Raw genomic sequence first — 21,257 nt, 5'->3', positions numbered from 1 at the left:
CTCTCCCACAGGCCTTCCCAACGCTGTCAGCATCTGGATTCCCACCTGCTCATGGTGCATCTGCTTAGTGCACTCCTTTCCCTTTCTGTCCCTCACCCCGTGAACACCGCGGGACAGCACGGGCCTCACTGAGGTTTGCTCCCCAGTGTTTCCCAGCTCCTAGCACAGTGACCGCCGTGTCCTCCAGGACTGTGAGCCACATGAAGAATGGAGGGCCGAGCTGCCCGTGGCCCGGCCTCAGGAGCTCAAGTCCTGTGCTAGGGGGTGGTTCGGTGGCCTCTGTGGATCTGACCCGAGTCTCTTACACAGGGGAAGGCACGATCCCTGTGGAGTCCAGTGACATTGTGCCCACGTGGGATGGCATCCGGCTTGGGGAGCGACTCCGCACCATGTCCTGTAGTGACAAAATCCTACGCTGGAACGTGCTGGGCCTGCAAGGGGCATTGCTGACCCACTTCCTACACCCTGTGTATCTCAAATCTGTCACACTGGGTAAGGGACCTGCCTTGGGAGTTGGAACCCCCTGTCCTTCTCCACCCCAATCCCAGAAAGCTTCATGCTTCAGTCAGCCACTTTCCACAGTGAGCTCAGCTCTGTCGTCAGCAGGGGGTGCCGGCCTGCACAGGTGGGAGGGTGGCCAGGCGGCCGAGGAGGGGGACCAGGCCAGTCTCCAAGACGGGTCAGAGAAGCGCGGCAGATGGCAGCAGCAGCATCTGGTTTTCCTTGTTCTCCTCAGTCCTTGGCCTTACCCGGAGCATTCTGTTTTGTGCTTAAATATTTGATGGTCCTGGGTGTCCTGTGCTGCCACAGTTAGAGACCCTGCCTGTCGGGCTGTCTGTCCTGACAATTCTGCCTTATGCCTTCCAATCCCTGGGGGCCTCAGCTCTCCACAGCTTTGGTGAAAACACAGATGTATGGGTTTTTGTTTCTGTTTTTACTTTCTTTTTTTATACCCAGGGTACCTTTTCAGCCAAGGACATCTGACCCGGGCTATCTGCTGTCGGGTGACAAGAGACGGGAGTGCGTTTGAGGCTGGATTACGATACCCCTTTATTGTCAACCACCCAAAGGTCTGTGCCCCTGTCCTGTTCCCCTTTTCAAGCATTCCCATCAGCAGAGCAAAAATATGGTCAAGGGAGCCGTGGTGGGGTCCTCTGGAGGCCAAGGGCTTTCCTCCTCTACCCTGACACGATCTGAATCGAGGTGGAGAGTACTGCTAGAGTGTGCTCCGGTGTGACCACGCCATGTTAAATCAAGGGGAGACCGTGTCCCACCTCCCTCTTCCCATGATTCGGGGGCCCTGCTCCCAGAACTTAGCCCTGAATGGTGTCCACCTTTCTCTCTTCACTCCTGGGACTCCTAGGTTGGCCGAGTCAGTGTATATGACTCCAAGAGGCAATCCGGGAAGACTAAGGAGACGAGCGTCAACTGGTGTTTGGCTGACGGCTTCGACCTGGAGATCCTGGATGGTACCAGGGGCACCGTGGACGGGTAAGGAAGTGGGAGGGTGCAGGGCAAGCAGGATCCTCTCCAGAGCTAGGGGCCGCGTCCTACCACGGGTGTCCCCTGTGGCTCCACTCCCCCGTCCCAGGTGAATAACCAGTGCCTTTGTTTCCCCAGGCCACGAAATGAATTGTCGCGGGTATCGAAAAAGAACATCTTTCTTCAGTTTAAGAAGCTCTGCTCCTTCCGGTACCGCAGGGACTTACTGAAACTCTCCTATGGTGAGGCCAAGAAAGCCGCCCGCGACTATGAGATAAACAAGAACTACTTCAAAAAGAGCCTCAAGGACATGGGTTACGGGAACTGGATAAGCAAACCCCAGGAGGAGAAGAACTTCTATCTCTGCCCCGTACCCAACGACTGAGGCTGGGGGTTGGCGGGGAGGGGGGGTCCTGGCATTCCTCATCACATTAGCTGAGGGTGGGGGGGTTAACCCCCACCCTTTTTTTTTTTTAATGGAACCATAATTAGAGATACTGAGAACTGTGGGTTCCCTTTATCCTGCTTTCTTTGGGGTTTCTAGGCAGAATCTGGCCAGGCCCCTTCTCTGACTTCACGTGAGAGGCAGAGACCTACAGGCAGAGAAGGGGCTGACCTTTCCACCCACAGCATAAGCAGTCACCCAGCCCCTGTGGCCCGTCTCCTCCTGAGCTTTGTTTTCCCGTTTCCTTTTTGTGGGTGTGTTTCTACACTGACCTCTCGTGGACTTGGTCAGGTTCCAGTCAGTTCTCTGTGAAACCAGGTCGGGGACCAAGGATCTCGTTTATGGATCCCACAGGCCCCTCTATTTCCCCACCCCTGGCTTCTGAGATTCTTACCTGTGATCACTGAGTTTCTCCTCCCACCCGGACGGTAAAGAGGTGGACTTCAGGAATTAGGTGGAATATTTACAAGGGCAGGAATTGAAGACTACGGTTGATTAACTTCCAGTGCCAATGGGAGTGGGATTGGAATCTGCAAACCCTGCTCAGCAGTGGCAACTTGCACTGCAGCCAGGAAAAAGCTGCTGCTCTCGAAGCGCATCCCTTCCCAGGGCAGCAGGAAGTTGAGAACCAGCAAGCGGGCTAGGAAGTCACCCACGCCGCAGCCGGTCCCCCCTGCAGAGTGACACAGACCACTCCCAGGGGCACAGACAGGCGTTCCTTGGGCTATTGCCAAGCTCCCATCTGCCCATAAGCCCATAGATCCCAGTAAACTAGTATGAAAAACTTCAGGACAGTTCTTAGAGGGTAAATCGTCTGCTCAGATAGTTAGGACTTAGCAAGAATAAAGCAAAAATCATGTCTGGACAAACGTTGTTCCGTGCAGTACAATATTTCTCAGCACTGATCCAAGGGAAGTTGACTAAACCCAGTAGAATTAGGGCTCTTTTAAAGGATGCCAGAGACGTTGGTTCTCCTTTCCCATCCATCCCAGGGCCTCAGCTTGTCAGATGGCTCCGGAGGTCCTCGGGTCCACAGGCCTGAGGTCCTCCTCCCAGGTCAGGAGTCTTGACGGGGTTGACATACAAGACAGTGGTCATAGAACGAGTTGTTCAAACACTGGGGCGGACTCCTTGGTCTACACCTCCGCCTGACACTGGTGCAGCCAGGGCCTTTGGCCTCCAGGTGGCTCTGGGGCCCAGTCAGCCAAGGGTCTGCTCCAGAGGACCACCAAGGATCTGCCCCCTCAGGAAGGAGCCTGCCCCTTTCCTTTGGAAGAGAAGTCTTCACCAGGGACGGGCTGAGCCAGTGCCCGCAGATGATTTCCCACACTCCGCCTCCCACCCGCAAACTGCTGACTGGTCCCCCACCTGGTCTGGCCCACCTCTTCAGTAGTGGATATGTCTGTGTTTGCACTTTGATCTCTCTGGCTACTTTCTGTACCTGTGACCAAAAACTGAACGAAATAATGATGCAGGTTTTTAAAAAGACACTAAGGATGTCTTTGTGGGACACTGAAGCATCCCAAGGGAACTGGTGGGGAGAGGGGCCGGGGCTTTGTGAACGTTGCCAAGCTTGGAGTATGAGCCGAAGGCATGTGACTCCAGTGCTGACCTGCGGAGTGACAGTGCTCACTGTGTGGGGGCAGGTCATCTTGTGGCTCCAGGACAGGTCCTCCGGCTGGAGGATGACTACCTGCCAGTTCCTCAGGATGTCTGGCAGCTTCGGTCTGCCTCGGGCATTAGAATCTCTGGCAGGGATCTGACTCAGCGGTCCCCACCCCATCACTGGGGGCACAGGGGCTCCCAAGAGATCAGAGCCCCACTCGCCCCCAGGATCTTATCTAGCAAACTTGTCATATTCAGTTTCTGCTGTAAGAAGAAAGCCAGAAGCACCCCTGCCCTCCACGCCCTGCTGGAATTGAGCCGTGTCAGGCCCCGCCCCCCGGAGTCACAGGACCCTGGGCAGAGCGTCCCCCTGTGTTCACTTCTGTCCAGTCTTTGTTTTAATAAGCAAGACCCCTCCCTCCTTTCTTTAATGGTTTTTGTAGCTGATTTGTCTGAACTGTGGCTATTGTGCATTATCTTTGAATAATCACTTGTAAAAATTGTTGATGCTTGAAGCTATTTCCTTTACTCAACTTGAAGGACGCTGTTGGCTCTGGGGTCTTGGCAGTGACTCCAAGAGCAGAGTGGGGAAGAGCCCAGGCCTAGCCTGGGTGCCAGGGAGGCTGCAGTCCAGTTTTATGATTCTGCTTTGTGTCTACCTTCAAGTGACTCACAGCATACATTCCTCCGAAATAAAAACAGTGAACAGTCTGAATCCTTAGAAAGCTTCATGTCTGGGTCTCTTCGGGGAGGGGAGGTGGGAACAGAGGGACCTGTGTCCCGGGATTTCTGGTAACAGCACCAGTTGCATCAGACAGAACCTGGGGAGAGGCTGTCCCTCAGTCCCTCAGCCTGGGGAAAGAAGCCTCCACTGGGGGGGTACGTCAGGCACCTCCAAAGTGCTGCCCGGCTCCACACCATGAGAGCCACCACTAACTGTGCTGTCCTCAGGGAGGTGGCCACGCGGGACTCCAAGGCCCAGGAGGAGACACCCCTGGAGAGGCTATGTGACAGATTCACAGTTCTGCTCTCCCTGAGGGTGTTCCTCCCCCACACTCCCCCCTCCCAGCTGCTGCCACTTTGGAGCTGAGCTGCAGCTGGGGAGCCGAGCAGGCTTAGCTGCAGTCTTAGGAGGAGACATTTGCCTTTCTCAGCAGACAAGGCATCCAAAATCTCTCCATCTTGAATTTCAAGGACATTCACCTCTTCCCACATTGTAACTTACTCCCGAATTTCTAGAAGACCCATCCTTGACTTTTTTTTCTTTTTTCTTTTTTGGTACCAGAGATTGAACCCAGGGACACTTACCTACTGAGCCACATCCCACCCTTTTCATGTTTTTGAAACAGGGTCTTGCCAAGCTGCTTAAGCCCTCACTAAGTTGCTGAGGATGGCTTTGAACTCAAGATCCTGCCTCGGCCTCCCAAGCCGCCGCATCCTTGACTTTTTAACAATGACATCACGTCAGAGGGCATAAAGCACCTAACAGGGAGCTTAGTTAGGTCGCCACAAAACCTCGTTCCTCATCCTCGGTACGGCTGGATCTGAGCCCAGGGAGCCTTCAGTGTATTAGGACACAACACACAAAGACAAGAACTCTGCATAGTGTCACTAACAGTTGCTGAGATTTATTGCTAGAACGGAACAACTTTCCTTTAAAGAGAGTACAGGATGATGTCTCCAATGGTGTAGAGTGCCTCTGACCCGGGCAGCTCCTGGTTCCACTAGAAGGGAAAGACCCATGTCTTTTAGAAAGTGGATACGTTCCCTGGGCACAGTGGCACACGCCTGTAATATCAGCAACTGAGGAGCCTGAGGCAGGAGGTTCACAACTTTGAGGCCAGCCTCAGCAACTTAGTGAAAACTTGTTTCAAAAAATTAAAAAAAGGCTGGAGATGCAGCTCCGTGTGAGAGCATTCCTGGGTTCAACCCCCAAACCGTTTCCTGGGCTGGGGGTATAACTCCATGGTAGAGCAGGTGCTTAAGGTGTGAGCCTGAGTTCAAAGCCAACCTTACAAAGGAAATCGGATAATTTCCTTGAAGCCTGAGGCCAGGGCCCTCGCAGCCTCAGCACCGTGTGCGAGGAGGCAGGACTGCTCTGTGGAAACCCAGCAGCAGAGTTGTTCAGCTCTCCCTCACTGTGACCCACACAGCATTTCATCCAGGTGCCTCCAAAAGACTAGTCCTCAAAAAAGGTCCCCCCCAAGGGCCACTTCTGGGCTCTGGCCACTTCCAGCTCGACCGTTGTGCCCTTCCCAGTTGATAGTGGGCTTGTAAAGCAGCAGACTGTTCCCGTCCCCTGTTCTTGGACCGCGTCACGTCTCTGACCCCGAGTTCCATTTCTCCAGCACCCTCCCCTTCCCACGTTCGCCAGCCGGGGCCTTGAGGATGCCCAGCCACCCCACACAGCCCCAAACAGAACAGGAGGCCAAGGTGTCTTTGGAAACTACTTTCTTTATGAGAATCTTGAGTTCCTAGTGAGTCCAGCCAGGGGCGGGCCAGACCAGTGCAGATACTCCAGGAGCGCAGACAGAGGAGGCCAAGGGCGGCGTGGGGAGGCGGGCAGCGGGGTGGGGGTGAGTGAGGTGTCCTACAGATTTCTAGAGCTAAAGTCCCTCAGGAACAATGTGACTATCGCACGCACCTTTTAGACCTGGGATAACTATTAAAAGGTGACTGTCCTGTCTGGTCAGGGTGAGTGGACAGGAGGCTGGCCGGTGCTCTTTGCGCTGTGAGGAATGCTACAATCACTGCTGCCTAGAAGCAGAGGGTGACAACAGGAACCAAGTCACTCTGGCTTGGGGAGTGATTCAGAGAAGGCTCTGGATGCCCCCCTTCCTCTTCTACCCACCTCAAGGGCCATAGCACATGCCTGGACATTGGGGCATTCTTGGGTTGAGGGGCCAACACTACCCATCCGCTGTCACTTGGTCTCTTCTGCCAAGTAGGGCCCTCCCCACAGGACTATTTTGAGGAGTAAAGACAGTGCATCTAAAGGGACTGGCCCAGAACAGACCCTGGGATTTGGAAGGCGGAAACAGGGGTCTAAGCCCCAGTCATCCTATTTCCTTGGAGGGAATGGCCCTGCCCTTCCTCCGCAGATGCCCTCCTGCGGAACATGCCATCTGGGGAGACGCCTGCATCTTGTTTGCTTTTAACTTTCAATAACCTGGCACCAGCTGTTGGAGGATCGCATACCTCGCTGCCAGGGCGGCCAAGCGAGGCAAAGCCTGTGCACACCTTCTTCCCAAAGATGGCCACCAAATCACTGTGACCAGGTCACCTCTGATGAGTGATCCCACCTCCTCTCTCACTGCCTCCTCCCAAGTCCGTGTCCCAGGTCCCCATGCAGTTTGTCTACCCCCTCCTCAGCTCCAGGGCCTGCTCATCCTTGCCTAGCGCTGAGCCTTGTGCCCAGGTGCAGCCCCACCATGGAAAGGAGACAGGGGCTCCCTGGCATCACCAAGGGAAGAGGGTGTGGGACCCGAGGAAGAGGAACTGTGGTCCCCAAACTTGCCAATGTCCTTGAGCGCTCCCACGGAACCGACATGTGGTTTTTCCTTGCCCGGGCAGTGGGGCCCTCCTTCACCACCTCTGCCCCCGCTTCTCCCTACTGCAATGGTCCCCAAAGGGGGCTACCCCAAAAGTGGACAGAGTCCCGTACACGGACCTCCTTCCTCCCCTCTCCAGCCCCTGCCCGCTGCCATCCTGCCGTACACACGCAGAACAGCAAGTTCAGAGAGAGGTGCCTACGTGAGACCAGACAGCAAATGACCTCTGGGCCTCAGTTTCCCAGTGTGACAAATGGGACACAGAGAGGAGTCAGACTACTCACTGACACCCCCTCGAGCACAGTCTGGTCACTAACCTGGACCACAGCCGCTCAGAAGCATTAAAGGGTGGGGCTGCATTTCAGTGATAGACCACCCGCCTAGAATGCGTGAGGCCTGCGTTGGATCCGCAGAGCCACAAAATAGGTACACATGACCCCAGCAGCAGCTGGCAGGGCCCCCACAAGCTGGCACCCTACTCGCTGGGGAGTGGGGGAGCTCCCTTCCAATAGCTGTTTTAGGATACCTCCCAGGGCTCTGCGTCTGGAGTGGTCTGGGCATAACCAGGCGACCCTCCTGTGGTCTGTTCTAGAAGAGGGGCCTCGTCAGGATTCAGGAACCTCCCTGCCTCCAGGAGGAGCGAGGTCCAGGGGCACAATCTGACAGGTGGAGAACTGTGCCGCTGATGTCAGGTCCCAGGATGCTCCTCCACCTCTGGGACTAGGTCAGCTGTCCCTGAGCTTACACCTGCATCAGGAGGAGCTGACCTTTAAGGGAGGCCGGGCCAGGCCAGCAATCGGCCGGGGGGGAAGGAACGAAGCTTGGCTGCGGACACTCCAGAGAGAAGCCCTCACCATTGGACTCACTCAACGATTCCGGGGCGGTGCTCCCCAGCAGCCTCCACGCCCCTCCCATATCCTCTGAGCAAGCCCGGCTAGGGAGACGTGGGTTGCCCAAGGAGGAGCCAGGGCAAGCACGGGTCTGGGAGGAAGGCTGGCATGCCACAAGGCGGCCCACCCGCAGGCTCCGGTGGCCCCGCAGACGCAGCACGCAGCACGCTGCACCCTTCACCCTCACAGCGACCCTGCAGTTCTAGACAAGGAGGCAGAGCCCACATGGGCAAAGGGGCTTGTTGGGGATGGCTCAATGAGTACGTACCAGAGCGGAGCCTAGAACTCCGCTTCCGGAATCCCTGTCCAGCGCTCTTTGTGCAGTGTCCCCTCCCACTCATGCATCAGCACAGCCTCCCATGACCCCTGTGCCTGGAGAAGCAGCAGATCCCACTGGGCCCAGGTCAGGCCCGATCCCTGGGGAGCAATGGCAGATTGACGTCTCTATGACCTGCCACCTGCTGACCCAGCACCAAACACAGACTGGGACCCCAGATCCGAGCCCCACACGGTGGGGGCAGGGACGGGAGGCCCCTTAATAGATCTGCTTCCTGGGCTAATGGGTCAGGTGGCCTCCAGTGCCAGAAGGCAGCCTGCAGGGACCCAGGATGGGCCGCAGAAGTCCTGCTTCCTGCGGGAGGGGACACTGGAAGCAGCACACCTGACCTCCTGCACTTCTGTGTCAACCTACTGGGGTCAGTGAAGAGGGGGAAGGGAAGGAGACTCCGCAGGTACAGTGCTGACCTGGCCGTCCTGCCCAGGTGGCTTCCCCAGGCAGCTCTCCTACCAGCTCAGCTCCGGCGGGCTAAGGTCCTCACATCCCTCTCTTCACGCAGCCCACAGTCGGATGGGCCTCGGGGAGGGAGGAAGGGCCAGAGATCTCCCAAGCTTACCCCACCTCTGGTTCTGTTTGTCCATCTAGAACATGGCCTCTGTTGGGATCCGGGACGGTAAAAGGTTCTTCCAGCTCCCAGAGCTTATGAACCTGCATTTCTCACACAGTTCAATCGCTTGGGCCTCAGACTCCAAGCACCCAAAGATCCAGAGCTCAGAGCTCCCCGACACCTGGCTCTGCCCATGTCACCCTGCGCCTGAGCAGGAAAGGGAAGGCCAGGAGGGGCGGGGACCCTTCACTGGATGGACTCTGGAGCCCCAGGGGCACTGGCTGTGGACTGAGCTGGAGGCCTCCCCCGGGCTAAGCCCTCGGTGCAGGAACCTCAGATGCCAGGAGGCCTACCCAGCCGGGCTGCTGTCCACTGACACAGGGGTGGACATCAGGTCACACCAGGCTCTACTCTCTGCTCTACTCCTCCCTCCGAGCTCCTGTGCCACTGCCCCTCCTGCCATATGGCCCCTCTCCCAGGACTTGGGTGACTCTGTCCCCTACTGGCCCTTCCCTGTCCTCCTCCTCGGCGGGGAGGGCTCTGGCCTCTCCGTCCTCCATATACCCCGGCCCTCCACATTGACGTCACTGTGCTGCAGGCCAGACGTGGAGACGGAGTGTCGGGGCCCCACAGGAGGACGGCTCTGGGGGACAGCACCCTCTTCCTGGAAGCTCACCCATCCATCCTCCAACCACGGCTACCGTACACCAGGGTCAAGGGCTGGAGGAGGAGGGGGCTGCGCACCGCTCACTTGGAGCTGGGAGCCGCGTGGTCCGCGTGGAGCAGGGTGGTGCTGGTGTAGTTCTGGAAGAGAGGCTGCAGGAACATCCCGATGGTGCCAAAGACACAGACGAAGACGAAGATCCAGAGGAACAGACGGTCGATCACCATGGCCACGTACTTCCAGTCCTCACTCACCTGGATGGGCGGGGAGGAGAGCCAGGCGTCAGTCACAGGACGCGGGATGGGTGGGACTGCTACGGGCCAGGCTAAGTGGGCAACGACCAAACAGACTCCATTTTCCCGGAGACTCCAGGTCATGCAAGAACTGCTTCTCCCGTGGGACAGCCCGCCTCCGTGCCCACCAGCAGTTGCTTAGACAGCATGTTTGGCAACACACATGGCAACTCTTACACAAGTAAAGTAGTTCTCTTTGGTTCCCGTTTTTCTTGGACCAATGCACCCTGTCAGAGAATGACCGTCTACGTTAGTGACCGTTCTTTAACTTGTATTCAACTAGGGACGTTTTGACCCCCTTCCCCTTCTGCTTATGGTTTTAGATGTCAAGATGTTTGTTTGTGGTCTTGAATCCTACAGCAGCCACTTAGGAGTAGCGCACTGACATGCTTTCCTTATGGTATGGAGGGTGCACTCAAACCCACAGAGGGGGTCGGAGGGTGCAGACTTGCAGCCTGCCCTTGGCCCACCAGCTGGGGAATAAAGACGGTTCTGTCTCCCGCTTTAGGATCGACTCAGGGATTTACTGCAATCTCACCCTAACAGATTGGGTGGAGGTCCCACCACCCCTACGCCCACTGCACGCCTCTCCTCCAGAGACCCCAGAGTGGCCTTTCTACATAAAGCACGGCCCTGGTCTTGACTGACTAAAAGCCTTCAGTGCCCCCACCCCACTGTCCTCGGGCCCAACCCCCAGGTCTAGAATCAAGATCTACCCGTCATAAGGAGAAGCCTATCTTCTATTCTTCTTCCACCCCACAGTCCAAGTTTACCAAACCCCAACACGTTCTCTCACCATGCCCTTCATTTTCCTTTGTGTCTTGAAAATCCTGACCCTTACCCAAAGGACTTGAAATCAGCGTGCTACAGTGACACGGCCACATCAATGTTTATAGCAGCTCAGTTCACAATAGCTAAGCTACGAAGCAACCTAGGGGCCCTGAAACAGCTGAATGGATAAAGAAAAGTTGGTACATATACACCATGAAATATTACTCAGCCATAAAGAAGGATGAAATCATAGCATTTGCTGGGAAACCGATGAACTGGAGGCTATCATGCCAAGTGAAATAAGGCAATCCCCAAAACCCAAAGGCCAAATGTTCTCTCTGATATGTGGATGCTGACTCACAATGGGTGGAGAAGAGGGAGGAGGGGTAGTGGGGGGAGAAAGGGAGGATGGGAATGGGAAAGACTGTAGAATGAATCAGACATAACTTTCCTATGTTCATGTATGAGTACATATGTACTCATCATGTACAACCACAAAAATGGGAAGTTATAGTCCATGTATGTATGATATGTCAAAATATGTTCTACTGTCAGGTGTAACTATAAAGAACAAATTAAAAATTTTCAAAAATAAAGAAAAAGAAAATCCTGACCTTTCTCTCCTGGTGAACTCCTATACATCCTTCAAAGCCCAAATGAAATATCATCTTCTTCCCTGGGCACTACGTTACCATCTCCATCCCCACATTTTCACTGTACGCACTGTTATTGCTTCGACTTGTAGGTGTGTCTTCCCACTCAGCTACAAGGTCCTAAGCCACAGGAACCCTGCCTGATTCCACTTTGTAACCCCCGTTTCTGAAACAGAATCCAGTCAGCAGGTGCTGAATGGGTGAGTGGAGGGCTGCCTCTCGGGCTGCGCTCCTTTATGACTGCATGGGGAGCCCTGCAAAGCACCACCGGAAGCACAGAGGCCCAGAAGGTCACCACCAGGTCTGAGATGTAAACCTGTAAGTGAAAAAGAATGCTCTCTGGGGCTTGAGAGTCAGCTGCCTCGGGGCTTGCAGGTGGGGCCAGCCTCCCTCTGGGGCTACTCCTGGTGGCCTGAGTCTGGGCCTCTGCGCATGTTTCTCTGGGGCCCAGCAGCTAAATCATCACTCATCCGCATCACAGTCGTGCCTCCTACACACCTGGTGCCATGCTGGGCCCCACGGATGCTTACTGCAGCGAGAGTCTACGATGGGAGCGGGGACAAAAATAAGTCAGAATAGGAAACTTCACACTTTATGGGATAGGAAGGACTGAGGTAGGGAAATGGAGGAGGATCTAATTCAGCACGTGGCCTAGGATAGTCTCTTTGAGGAGGTGACATTTAAATTAAGATCTGCTGAGCAAGAGAGAGCCAGCTGTTTGGGGGATACGTGGATGAAAAACAGTCAAACCCAAGCAGAGGGAACTCACCCGGCCTGTGCACTTTGAAAATGTCTGTGCCCTGAGAGACCAGATTGAAGGAAACTAAAGCAACAACCAAGCGCAACTTGAGACCTTGGATTGTGGTGGGGGTGGAAGGTGATCCTATGAAGGATGTGCAGGGCCAACTGGAAAAATCTGAATGGATACTTTATATTAGATAAAGGTATTGGTGGTAAAATTCCTGAATTTAATCACTGAACCTGGGGTTTTTTGCTGCTGCTGTTGTTTGGGTTTTTTGTTTGTTATTTGTTTGTGGTGCTAGAGATGGAACCCAGGGTCCCACACATGGTGAGCACTGATCTGCCACTGAGCTGCACCCCCAGTTCTGAGCCTGGGTTATGTGAGAGAGTGTCCTTGTTCTTAGGAGGAACACACTGAAGTATTTGGGATAAAGGGTCACGGTGTCTGAAACTTATTTTCAAATAATAGAGCAAAAACTAACAACAGCAATGACTTTTTTGGGATTTGGGCTATGTTGTTTTGCAGTCCTGGAGATGGAACCCAGGGGTGCTCTACACTGAGCTACACCTCCTGCCCTTTTTATTTTTCATGTTGAGACAGGGTCTCACTGAGCTGCCCAGACTGGCCTGAACGTGGCCATCTTCCTGCCTCGGTCTCCTGAGTCACTGGGATTTTGAGGATTTACCACTGCGTCTAACAGTGATGATTTTTAGAGAGAAAAAAGAAAGGCATTCCAGGGAGAGACCTATATATGCAAAGGTTCTAAGGGCAGCCAGAGAAGCCAACCAGCTGAGGAGAAGGAGGAAAAGACACAAGCTGAGGAGAGTCTTGTCTGTCTGGCCACAGGAGCACGGGTGCTGAATCAGGGGGACTGTTAGGAGATTCTTCTCTGGTCCAGGCAAGAATTGAGGTGGCCTAGAGCCAGGGTGGTGGGAAAAGGATGAAGTTGAGGATTATTTTGGAGGTGGTGCTCGCAGTACAGGACTTCCGATGACTTGGATGGTGGCGGAGGTGAGAAAGACAGGAGTGAGAGATATCTCCAGTGCAGGGTCTACCACTGGATCAACCGTGATGCTGTTGATAAAAGATGTTGATGCTGGGAGAAAGCTGGTGGTGGGACCATGCACTCTGTCTTGATGTGTTGAGTTGGAGACGCCTGTGAGTCATCCAAGTAGGTCACAGCACCCCAGCACCCAACTCAGTAAGTGCACACTAAATGCACACGGCAGTGGACTGCGGCAGGAGGGCGGAGGCCATGACACAGCAGCTGCTCAGCCCTGCACCCCAGCTTCTCCCACTTGGCCTCAGCTGTTCTCAGTCTCCCACCCCATCTTCTCCAGTCTCAGGCCCCTCTTCAACACTCTAAGCTATAAGATGCTCCCTAACCCATAGCTCCAGCCCAATTTCCTGCCATCCAAGGGAATATGAAATACCTATGAAACCCCCAACCCACCCACACCAACGGTGGCACCATCTCCTCCCCCAATAGGAATGGTAGAGTCGCCCAGGAAGCCTGGCCAGTTATCATGGCAACAGCTGAGCCTTGGCCTGGAACCAACCAGCTACCTGGAGAACGACTACAGGGAGGGCCAGATGCTGCCCAAAAGGCTGCGGGATGTCACCCACCAGCTTCCCCCAGCACCTGGCTCAGTCTCAAGCAATGCCTTTCGGGGAGCGGCTGCAGAAAGGGCCAAAAGCCAAAGGCACAGAAGGAGTGTGTGTTGTAGGGGGTGAGGGAGGCTGCGAGCCCCCCTTTCCAGCCACCTCTGTCTCCAAAACTATTTCACAAGACTGTTCCCAGGAACCCAGAAGAATAGAAAAGAGAGATTGACTTGGGACTCCTCTTCGTGGGGAGCAGGTCCATGGAACCTCCTAACCCTGCCCCCGCCTGACACCGCCCACGTACACATCCCTACTGTCCTCAATTTGGCTCCCCCAGGGGCGCATGAAGGACTCATATCCATTTGTGCAGGAGCTGCAGATTAGCAATTGGAGGTGGTAATGTGAGCTGCAGGGAAGGACTCGGTGACAGCCACAGGCCAGCTGCCAACCAGAAGGGCCTCCTTTCCATTCCAGGCTGCCCTCTGGACACTAAAGATGCTCCAGCTGAGGCATTTCCCCTGGAGGCTAGTCCTCAGGCAGAGGCAAGGTCATCTGAGCCGACCTGTGATTCAGGCCGTGCAGCTCTGGTAAGCAACCCAGAAGGGCCCAGGGCAGCGCCTGGCCCCCAGCACAGGCCTGGTGCAGGCTTCCTTCACCCTGTGCTCAGCTTTCCGTGTCTGTGCAGCACCCTGCTTTCTGGGTACCCCGACCCCTGATCCCCGCGCCCCATCCCATCCCTGGGGAGTCCCATCTCACGACCCCTCGGTGTCTCGGCGCTGCACTCACGCTCTGGTCGTCGTCCTCACTCCGCATGTGGTCCGCAATGAAGCGAACGCCGTCCACCGCTTCCCGGAGGCCACAGCCACAGGGTCCTGCAGAACGGCCCGAGCCGGCCACGGGCGCAGGCTCCGACCCGAAAGCCCCGGCCAAGCCTTGCACAGAGGCGCGGTTGACGAAGCAGGTGCAGGAGTCGGCCCCGGGGGCTTCGCGGAAGAAGAGGGCCCCGGCGCCCTCGCGCTCTCGCTGGCGACGCCGCATGCGGAGGCGCTGGCGGGCACAATGGTGGCGCGGCTGCTGCATGAAGAGCAAAGTGGGCAGCTTCTCCAGGAAGACGACCTTGACCCAGGGCGCCATGGTGTGCGTGGTGGGAGAGCGGTGGTGCACGTTGAGCACACACACGCTGGTGACGATGGAGAAGGTGACAAGCACCATGGTGAACATGAGGTACTTGCCCACGAGCGGCACGTCCAGGGAGGTGGGCGGCACGATCTTGGAGATGAGCAGCAGGAAGACGGTGAGCGCCAGCAGCACGGAGATGCACAGGGTCATCTTCTCGCCGCAGTCCGAGGGCAGGTAGAAGACCAGGATGGCCAGCGAGGTGATGAGCACGCACGGGATGATGAGGTTGATGGTGTAGAAGAGCGGCTTGCGGCGGATGATGAAGTCGTAGGTGATGTCCACGTACGTGGAGTCGTCGGGGTTCTCGTTGCGCCGGCCCGGGAGGGCCACAATGTCCCACTCCCCACTGGGCGTGAAGTCGTCCAGGCTGGCCACATCGCTCTTGAGCACCAGGTCGATCTCCGTGCGGTCGTAGGTCCAGGAGCGGAACTTCATGGTGCAGTTCTGCTGGTCGAATGGGAAGTGCTTCACTTCGATCTTGCAGGCGCTCTTGTAGATGGCAGGTGGCAGCCAGAAAATGCTACCGTCGTAGGAGACCACCGCGTTGGAATAGAAGGACACCTCATACATGCCATCCGCACTGCCGAGGGACAGGCACGGTCAGTCCTGGCCTAAGCATTTCCCTGTCCCCACCCATCGACCCCTGAGTGGGAGGAGAGGAGAGCCAGAGGAAGGTAGGAGGAGGGGCATTCAAGTCTGAGAGTAACCCTCCAGGAGTCTGAAGAAGCAGAGCCAGGGTTGAGCAAGAAGGGGATGCTGGTGGTACGATAGGTAGTGAGGCGGGGGAGGGGCACATCCATTACTTGTCACATATTGTGCAGGTTGGTTGTTTCTCATGAGGGTGGAGATGTTGGGGAAGGTAGGGAGACCAGAGTGGGGATCCCTAAGCAGTGAAGAAGGATAGGGGAAGCTAGGAGTAAAGTACGGTCCCATCAGTTGAGGAAAGTCATTTGTACCTTAGAGGTTGGAGGGATTGCTGCAGGAGACAGGACAGAACCTGAGAACCTGGAGGAGAAACTGGGACCTTAAGGTTCTCTTCCCAGGCTTCCAGAAAAACATATTCTTGAATCAGTTTAGGCACTGGGGGCTTCAACTTTTTAAATCCCCACCAAAGCCCCTAACACTGGCAGTCCTGATTGACTGAGAAGGGGCTGATCGTGGTCCAAGTCCCCGTGGCTGTCCACCCCGGACCTCACTTCCTGGGTCTGTCTCCTTGGCTACTGCTGTCTGCATATCTAGCAACGAAAAGTCCCTTTTCTCACCGCATAAGCTTATTTCTCTTATTTTTACAAGCCTTCCTCCTTCACTGAGCACTCCAACGGTCCCCCTCAACCTTCCTATTCCTCCAGAGTCACCTACTTGTTGTACAGGACCACATCTGGGAGCCAGATGTGTTTGGAAGGGAGTCGAACTTTCTTCATATTGTCGAACTCCTCAGGCTTCCAGGTGAGGCGGTAGTCCTCCCACTCCTAGGAAAGGGAGAGAGGGAGGGACCCAAGGTCAAGGCAGAAGACAAGAGGGATCCCATATGGCCTGAAGAAGCTTTTTAAAAGTCAGCTCCCTCCACTGTGACTTCTCTGCCCAACAAGGGTAGCTCATATGACACCTTCTCATTTCATTTGCACAACTAAGCCAATGTAGTACAATCTACATTTTACCAATGAGAAAGTGAATCTTGGAGTCTAATTAAAATCCCAGAGCTGGTGAGTGGCCAAACTGAGATTCAAATCCAATTATTTAAGACTCCGAAATCTGTACCTTTCAAAGAAGGAGGATGGGGTGGGAAGACCACTAACCTGGGTCAACCAGACATTGGTGGTCATGATCTGCTCCCGCTCATGCTGCAAGGAAATATAGTTGCTGATGAGAAACCCTCTGCCCCCAGCCTCAAACCAACTGTAGTCCTACCGCCTCGACCCATGATCCCTCCCACATTGGACACCAGAGAGTAAACGCTAACACTAACACATTCTAGCTGGGTTGACTTCAGTAATGGGCAGAGAGTTTGGGACCATCACTCACCACACTGATGAGCTGGGCCAGTGATACCATGAGCTGTACTGTCACCAGTTCAGAGCCATTGGTGGCTGGGCGGATAAGCTTGTTATAGCGGGAAGGATCCAGGAGATGTTCCACCAGTCGCTCCTCTGTGTCTGTACCCCATACCCCTGGACAAGGTGGGGGCAGGAAGTGAGTTAACATATCCTTATCTTACTCTTGGAAATGCAGGCACAGAGTTGATGTTGCTGTGATTTTTCATTTCATTTTAATTAATTAATTTGAAAGATGGGGTCTACCCATGTGGGACATGGTGGGACACTATGTGTCGATATGTGGGACAATCTAGTAGGCCCAACCAGAAGGCTATAGCTTCCTACTGCCCCATCCCTAAGGACACTGAAAAATGTTTAGGTTACTCTGTGAGGCCCAGATCAAGACCCTCATAGAGAAGCCCCTCACTGAGACCACTGACCAAAGAGTCCCAACGGAGATGTCCATACTAAGAACCCACTCCTCAAGGACTAGTGGAAACCTGCTCTTCCCTCAAAGTCTCAGAGGGGGTTTCAAAATACTTGAGTTTCTGCTTCCATGGCTTTCCCAAGAAATACCTACAGTTCATGGCCCGTTTGGAGGGTAGTGAAAGGGGAACAATTATGTGTTCTTCCACACACCCTCCATTGTTGATCAGTGTGGGCAAATATCGTAAGTGTCTGCACATGGGACCGTGGTCACGATACCATCCCGCTCCCTTGCAGGCACTGGGTTGGCGTGGGACTCTAGGACGACCTACCCTGTGCATCAGGATGTACATTGAATCCTAAGCCCCATAATACAGAGGTCCACCCCGTGAGTTGGCTCGCAGGGTAGCAAGCTCATTCCACCCCACATTCCCTTTGTACTTTCCCCTCCACACTCTCTATCCCCTCTTTAGCTCTGTGACAGCCCACTGCTCCCCAGCCCCTCAGAGAACTCCTCCATCTTTAGCCTGGCAGCTTCCTCCTTTCCAACTTCCAGTCTCATCCCACAAGACAAGTAAGCCTTCAGTCCTCTTCCCTTCCAGGACTGACCCTGGGGAGTGACCCAAATCAGGAGCCCAACGGGGAGACACATTGGGAAGTGATGGGAAGCCAAGGGAGAGGTCCTAGACCCGGCAGAATTCTGAGGCAATGTTTCACACAAAGTCAAACGGCATCTCAGCCACTGTCAGCCCCTCTCCCACCCAGAAAGCTGGGGAGAGACCCTTGCACCTGCCTCCCTGCCCCCACCCACTGGCCAGGTGTCCGTTTCTTCCTCGATCTCTTACGCCTTCGGTGGATACCCCTTTCCGTTCGGTCTTTCAAGTGCTCCCGCAGCACCAGGGGGCTCTCCCCTAAGGATCAGCAGGCTCTGCACCTCCAGGGGCCCCCTCCCGCCTTCCAGGCCCCCGAGCGGGAGACCTGCGACGTCCGGGTCGTTGGCTGGGGTCTGCGTCTTACCTGAGCACAGCCCGAGGAGGCCGAGGCTCCAGAGCAGCGCCGCGGGGCTGCAGCGCCGGGCCATGCCGCGGGCATACCTCGCCGCCTCGCCTGCAGCAGCTGGAGCGCGCGGCCGGCGGCAGGGCCCCGGGCGGGGCGCTGTCCGCGGTGCTGAAGCCGCGTCCGCGCCGCCCGCGCCGCCCGCCGCTGGGCCCCGGCGGGGCGCGCCGGCTCCCGGAGGACGAGGGCCGCTCCCGCTGGCCCGGCCCGGCCCCGAGCCCTTCCGGCCGCTCTTCCCGGGAACACAATTGGCACCGCGAGGGGAGGAGCCTCTGCCCCGGAGGCGGAAGCGCCAGATCCCAGGGAAAAGGGGGTCCTGGGTGGGCGGTGCGGACGGCCCGGCCTGGGCGGGGTGTGCGGGAGCTGGGAGAGGGTCCCACCGGGCGGTGGAGGAGCCTGAAGCCCCGGAGTCGGGTCAGGACCTGCAGAGGCTTGAGGGGCCTGGAGGCGGAGGGAAGGAGTGAGGCAAGTAGGTCAGGGCCCTCTTAGCGCGGCTGGAGTGGGAGCGGGGGAGCAGGGGACGGGGCGGAGACCGAGGGGTTCTGGGCTCCTGCCCTCCTTTCCTCCTACCGAAACCAGCGGTCCTGCTCCCCAGGAAGGCTGGGCTGCAGCAGAGAAAATGCATTTTAGGCCATTAGAGAAAGAGACGGGGAGAGGTGGATTTGCTGTCTTAAGAAAGCAAATAGCTCTGGCCTCGGGAATAGAGTCCCCTCCCCTCTCCCTTTCTTTACCTCCATAAACTTCCTAAAAGGCCAGGATCCTGCCCTTTCCACGGGGGGCCTAAGAGAAGAGGTCTAAGATTCATCTGAAAAGAAGGTACCCTCGCAGGTCTGGAAGAATAAAAGGATCAGCAGCCCTTAGGAATGGTCCTTTTTCACCCCCAGTTTGCCTCCACTCCAGGCTTTGTCTTTGTGGCTGGGGAGATCAGGGGACAATTTCACAAAGAAAGAATGAAGGAAGCTAACACAAAGGAGAGCAAAGATGAGAGAGGTGTCAAAACTCAATGACATCTTTTATCTTGAAAGCCCTGAACTTTTAGCTGCTGAGCCAATAAAGGCCCCCTTTTTTTTCTAAGTGGGTTTGTTGTCACTTTTAACCAAAAGGTTCCTGACTAAAGCCGACTTATCCAGCAAGGCTCTGTCTGTCTCATCCACGTTCCCCAGTCTCACCTTGGCCACTCCACACTCCGGCTCTTGGCAGCGTCTTGAAGATCTTTGAACATTTGATCCTTCCCATCCCCCACACCTCAGGGACTTTTAAACTGTAGTTTGGCTCTTTTATCACCCATTTTCACCTAATTACCTTCTACTTAAATTTGAGTATTTGGCAGGAATTTCAGTTCCTCAAGCGAGTTGTGCCTGACCAAGATCCCTATTAGGCACCCTCTGTTACATGTTCCCAGAGCACGTCCAATGAAAGCTGATGTCTGCCTGCCTCTCCAATCACATTACCAACCAGGACAGTGTCTGGCATGTTGTAAATCTTTAACAGGTAAGTAAAAGTACTAGTACAGATAGAAACAACTTTTTTTTTTTTTCTTTTCAGTGCTGGGGACTAAAAACTGACATTTTTAATGTTTAGGAAGAGAATCCCTCTCTAAAAGCTCATATAGAAGGAACTTATTTAACATGTTCCCAGTTTTTAAAATTGAGGGGATGAAGCAGGACAAGTTCCAAGGGCTGGGGAGGATGTGGGATGACTGCAGGTCCCACGATGCACACTGAAGTGAGTATGAATCTGTACCACTGTTTCCAGGGCATGTACATGTAGAAGTACATAATAATCTCTTAAGAAAGAAATCTGGCCAGGCCGGTGGCACATTCCTATAATCCCAGCATCTTGGGAGGCTAAAGAAAGAGAATCACAAATTTGAGGCCAGCCTCAGCAACTTAGTGAGATCCTATCTCAAGATTAAAAAAAAAAAAAAAAAAAATCAAGCAAGCAATTGATCAATCTTGAGAAAGGAAAGGATTGGAGAACTAAAGCCTTGAGGAAAAGGAAGGGAATGTGTGCATTCACTCCACTTAGGGAAAGCATCAAGGTGAAAAAAGATGAGCTACCTTCAGCTATTTAAATGAGCATTTCTTGAGTATCTACTGTTTACCAGGAATTGTGCAGGTATTGAGGATGCAGTGATTAAAATAAAAGATTTAGTTTCAGCTACTAAAGAGATCGTAATTTGACAGGAAATTATTTCACAATAAAGTGGCTGTTCTAGGATAGGTATAAATGAGGTCCTACAGAAGCACAGAAGAGGGAAAGATTAATGGTGCCAGAGGAGCGTGGAAGGAAGAGAGATGAAAACTGAGTTTTGAAAGATATGAAAGTCTATAAAGCAAAGGTTGCTAAGGGCATTCCAAACCCCTGAAAGGGAGAAAGAGCTGTGGTGGACGGAGGAAGGCTGTCAATGTCTTCTCTTAAGAAGATCTCTGTCTAGAGTGGCTGCTTGTGTCTGGGATGGCAGATGGAGAGGGTCACTTACTTACTTGAAGCCTTTGGCTGCACCCTGGTGCCCCTTTCAGGCCAGGACAAGCAGCCTGTTCATCTCAATCTCTTATGTGTCCTTATCAGATTTCCCAGCTTTTACTTGGAGTTTACTTCCAGCCAGGCAAGGAGTGAATCCTCTGAGCAAAACCACCCAGTGACCAAGGAGAGCCGGGACGCACTCCTTTTCATCTCTCCCCCACGTACTCTTTCCATATCCATCAGGAAGAAAGGCAGCCTGGGAGAGAGCACAGGTCCAGAGCCACACAGGGCAATGGATAAATATAAAAACATCAATTCTGAGGCGAATTTTGGTAGAAGACACTCCCTTTGCCTCTACTAAGGACTTTTTTTTTTTTTTGGACTGCGGATTGAACCCAGAGGAGTTTTACCACTGAGCCATATCTCTAACCCTTTTAATTTTTTATTTTGAGACTGATCTCGAATTTGTGATCCTCCTGCCTCAGCCTCCCGAGTAGGTAGGATTATAGGCTTGC

The 21,257-nt window shown here is 54.5% G+C and overlaps 2 protein-coding genes across 4 annotated transcripts in view; one reads left to right on the top strand and one right to left on the bottom strand.

Moving 5' to 3' along the window:
• Positions 1-4,034, top strand: part of Adar (adenosine deaminase RNA specific) — a 48,816-nt gene extending 44,782 nt beyond the window's left edge. For all 3 annotated transcript variants that reach the window (XM_076862061.1, XM_076862060.1, XM_076862059.1), the window contains exons 12-15: positions 310-492; positions 958-1,070; positions 1,364-1,491; positions 1,621-4,034. In XM_076862061.1, coding sequence (XP_076718176.1) covers positions 310-492; positions 958-1,070; positions 1,364-1,491; positions 1,621-1,867 — 671 coding nt within the window. In that variant the 3' untranslated portion in view covers positions 1,868-4,034. The remainder of the gene's footprint in view (positions 1-309; positions 493-957; positions 1,071-1,363; positions 1,492-1,620) is intronic.
• A 5,570-nt stretch (positions 4,035-9,604) lies between these two features.
• Chrnb2 (cholinergic receptor nicotinic beta 2 subunit) lies at positions 9,605-18,301 on the bottom strand. Its single transcript, XM_076861899.1, has 6 exons — positions 18,238-18,301; positions 16,784-16,929; positions 16,558-16,602; positions 16,121-16,230; positions 14,369-15,341; positions 9,605-9,775 (listed from the first exon to the last, which is right to left on the bottom strand). The coding sequence occupies exons 1-6, from the start codon at positions 18,299-18,301 to the stop codon at positions 9,605-9,607; spliced, it is 1,509 nt and encodes a 502-aa protein (XP_076718014.1).
• Positions 18,302-21,257: the final 2,956 nt, after the last annotated feature.

The sequence above is a fragment of the Callospermophilus lateralis genome, chromosome 7 (assembly GCF_048772815.1).
Source record: "Callospermophilus lateralis isolate mCalLat2 chromosome 7, mCalLat2.hap1, whole genome shotgun sequence".
NCBI lineage: Eukaryota > Metazoa > Chordata > Mammalia > Rodentia > Sciuridae > Callospermophilus > Callospermophilus lateralis.
The sequence above is the reverse complement of the archived record's forward strand: the minus strand, read 5'-3'. Positions and strand labels throughout refer to the sequence as shown.

Excerpts from the sequence above, each read along its gene's own strand:
- Chrnb2 (XM_076861899.1), bottom strand. The coding sequence starts at position 18,301 with ATGGCCCGGCGCTGCAGCCCCGCGGCGCTGCTCTGGAGCCTCGGCCTC. Across the intron at positions 15,342-16,120 it reads GATGTGGTCCTGTACAACAA|TGCGGATGGCATGTATGAGG; the intron begins GTAGGTGACTCT and ends GTCCCTCGGCAG. Across the intron at positions 9,776-14,368 it reads GTGAGGACGACGACCAGAGC|GTGAGTGAGGACTGGAAGTA; the intron begins GTGAGTGCAGCG and ends CCGCCCATCCAG.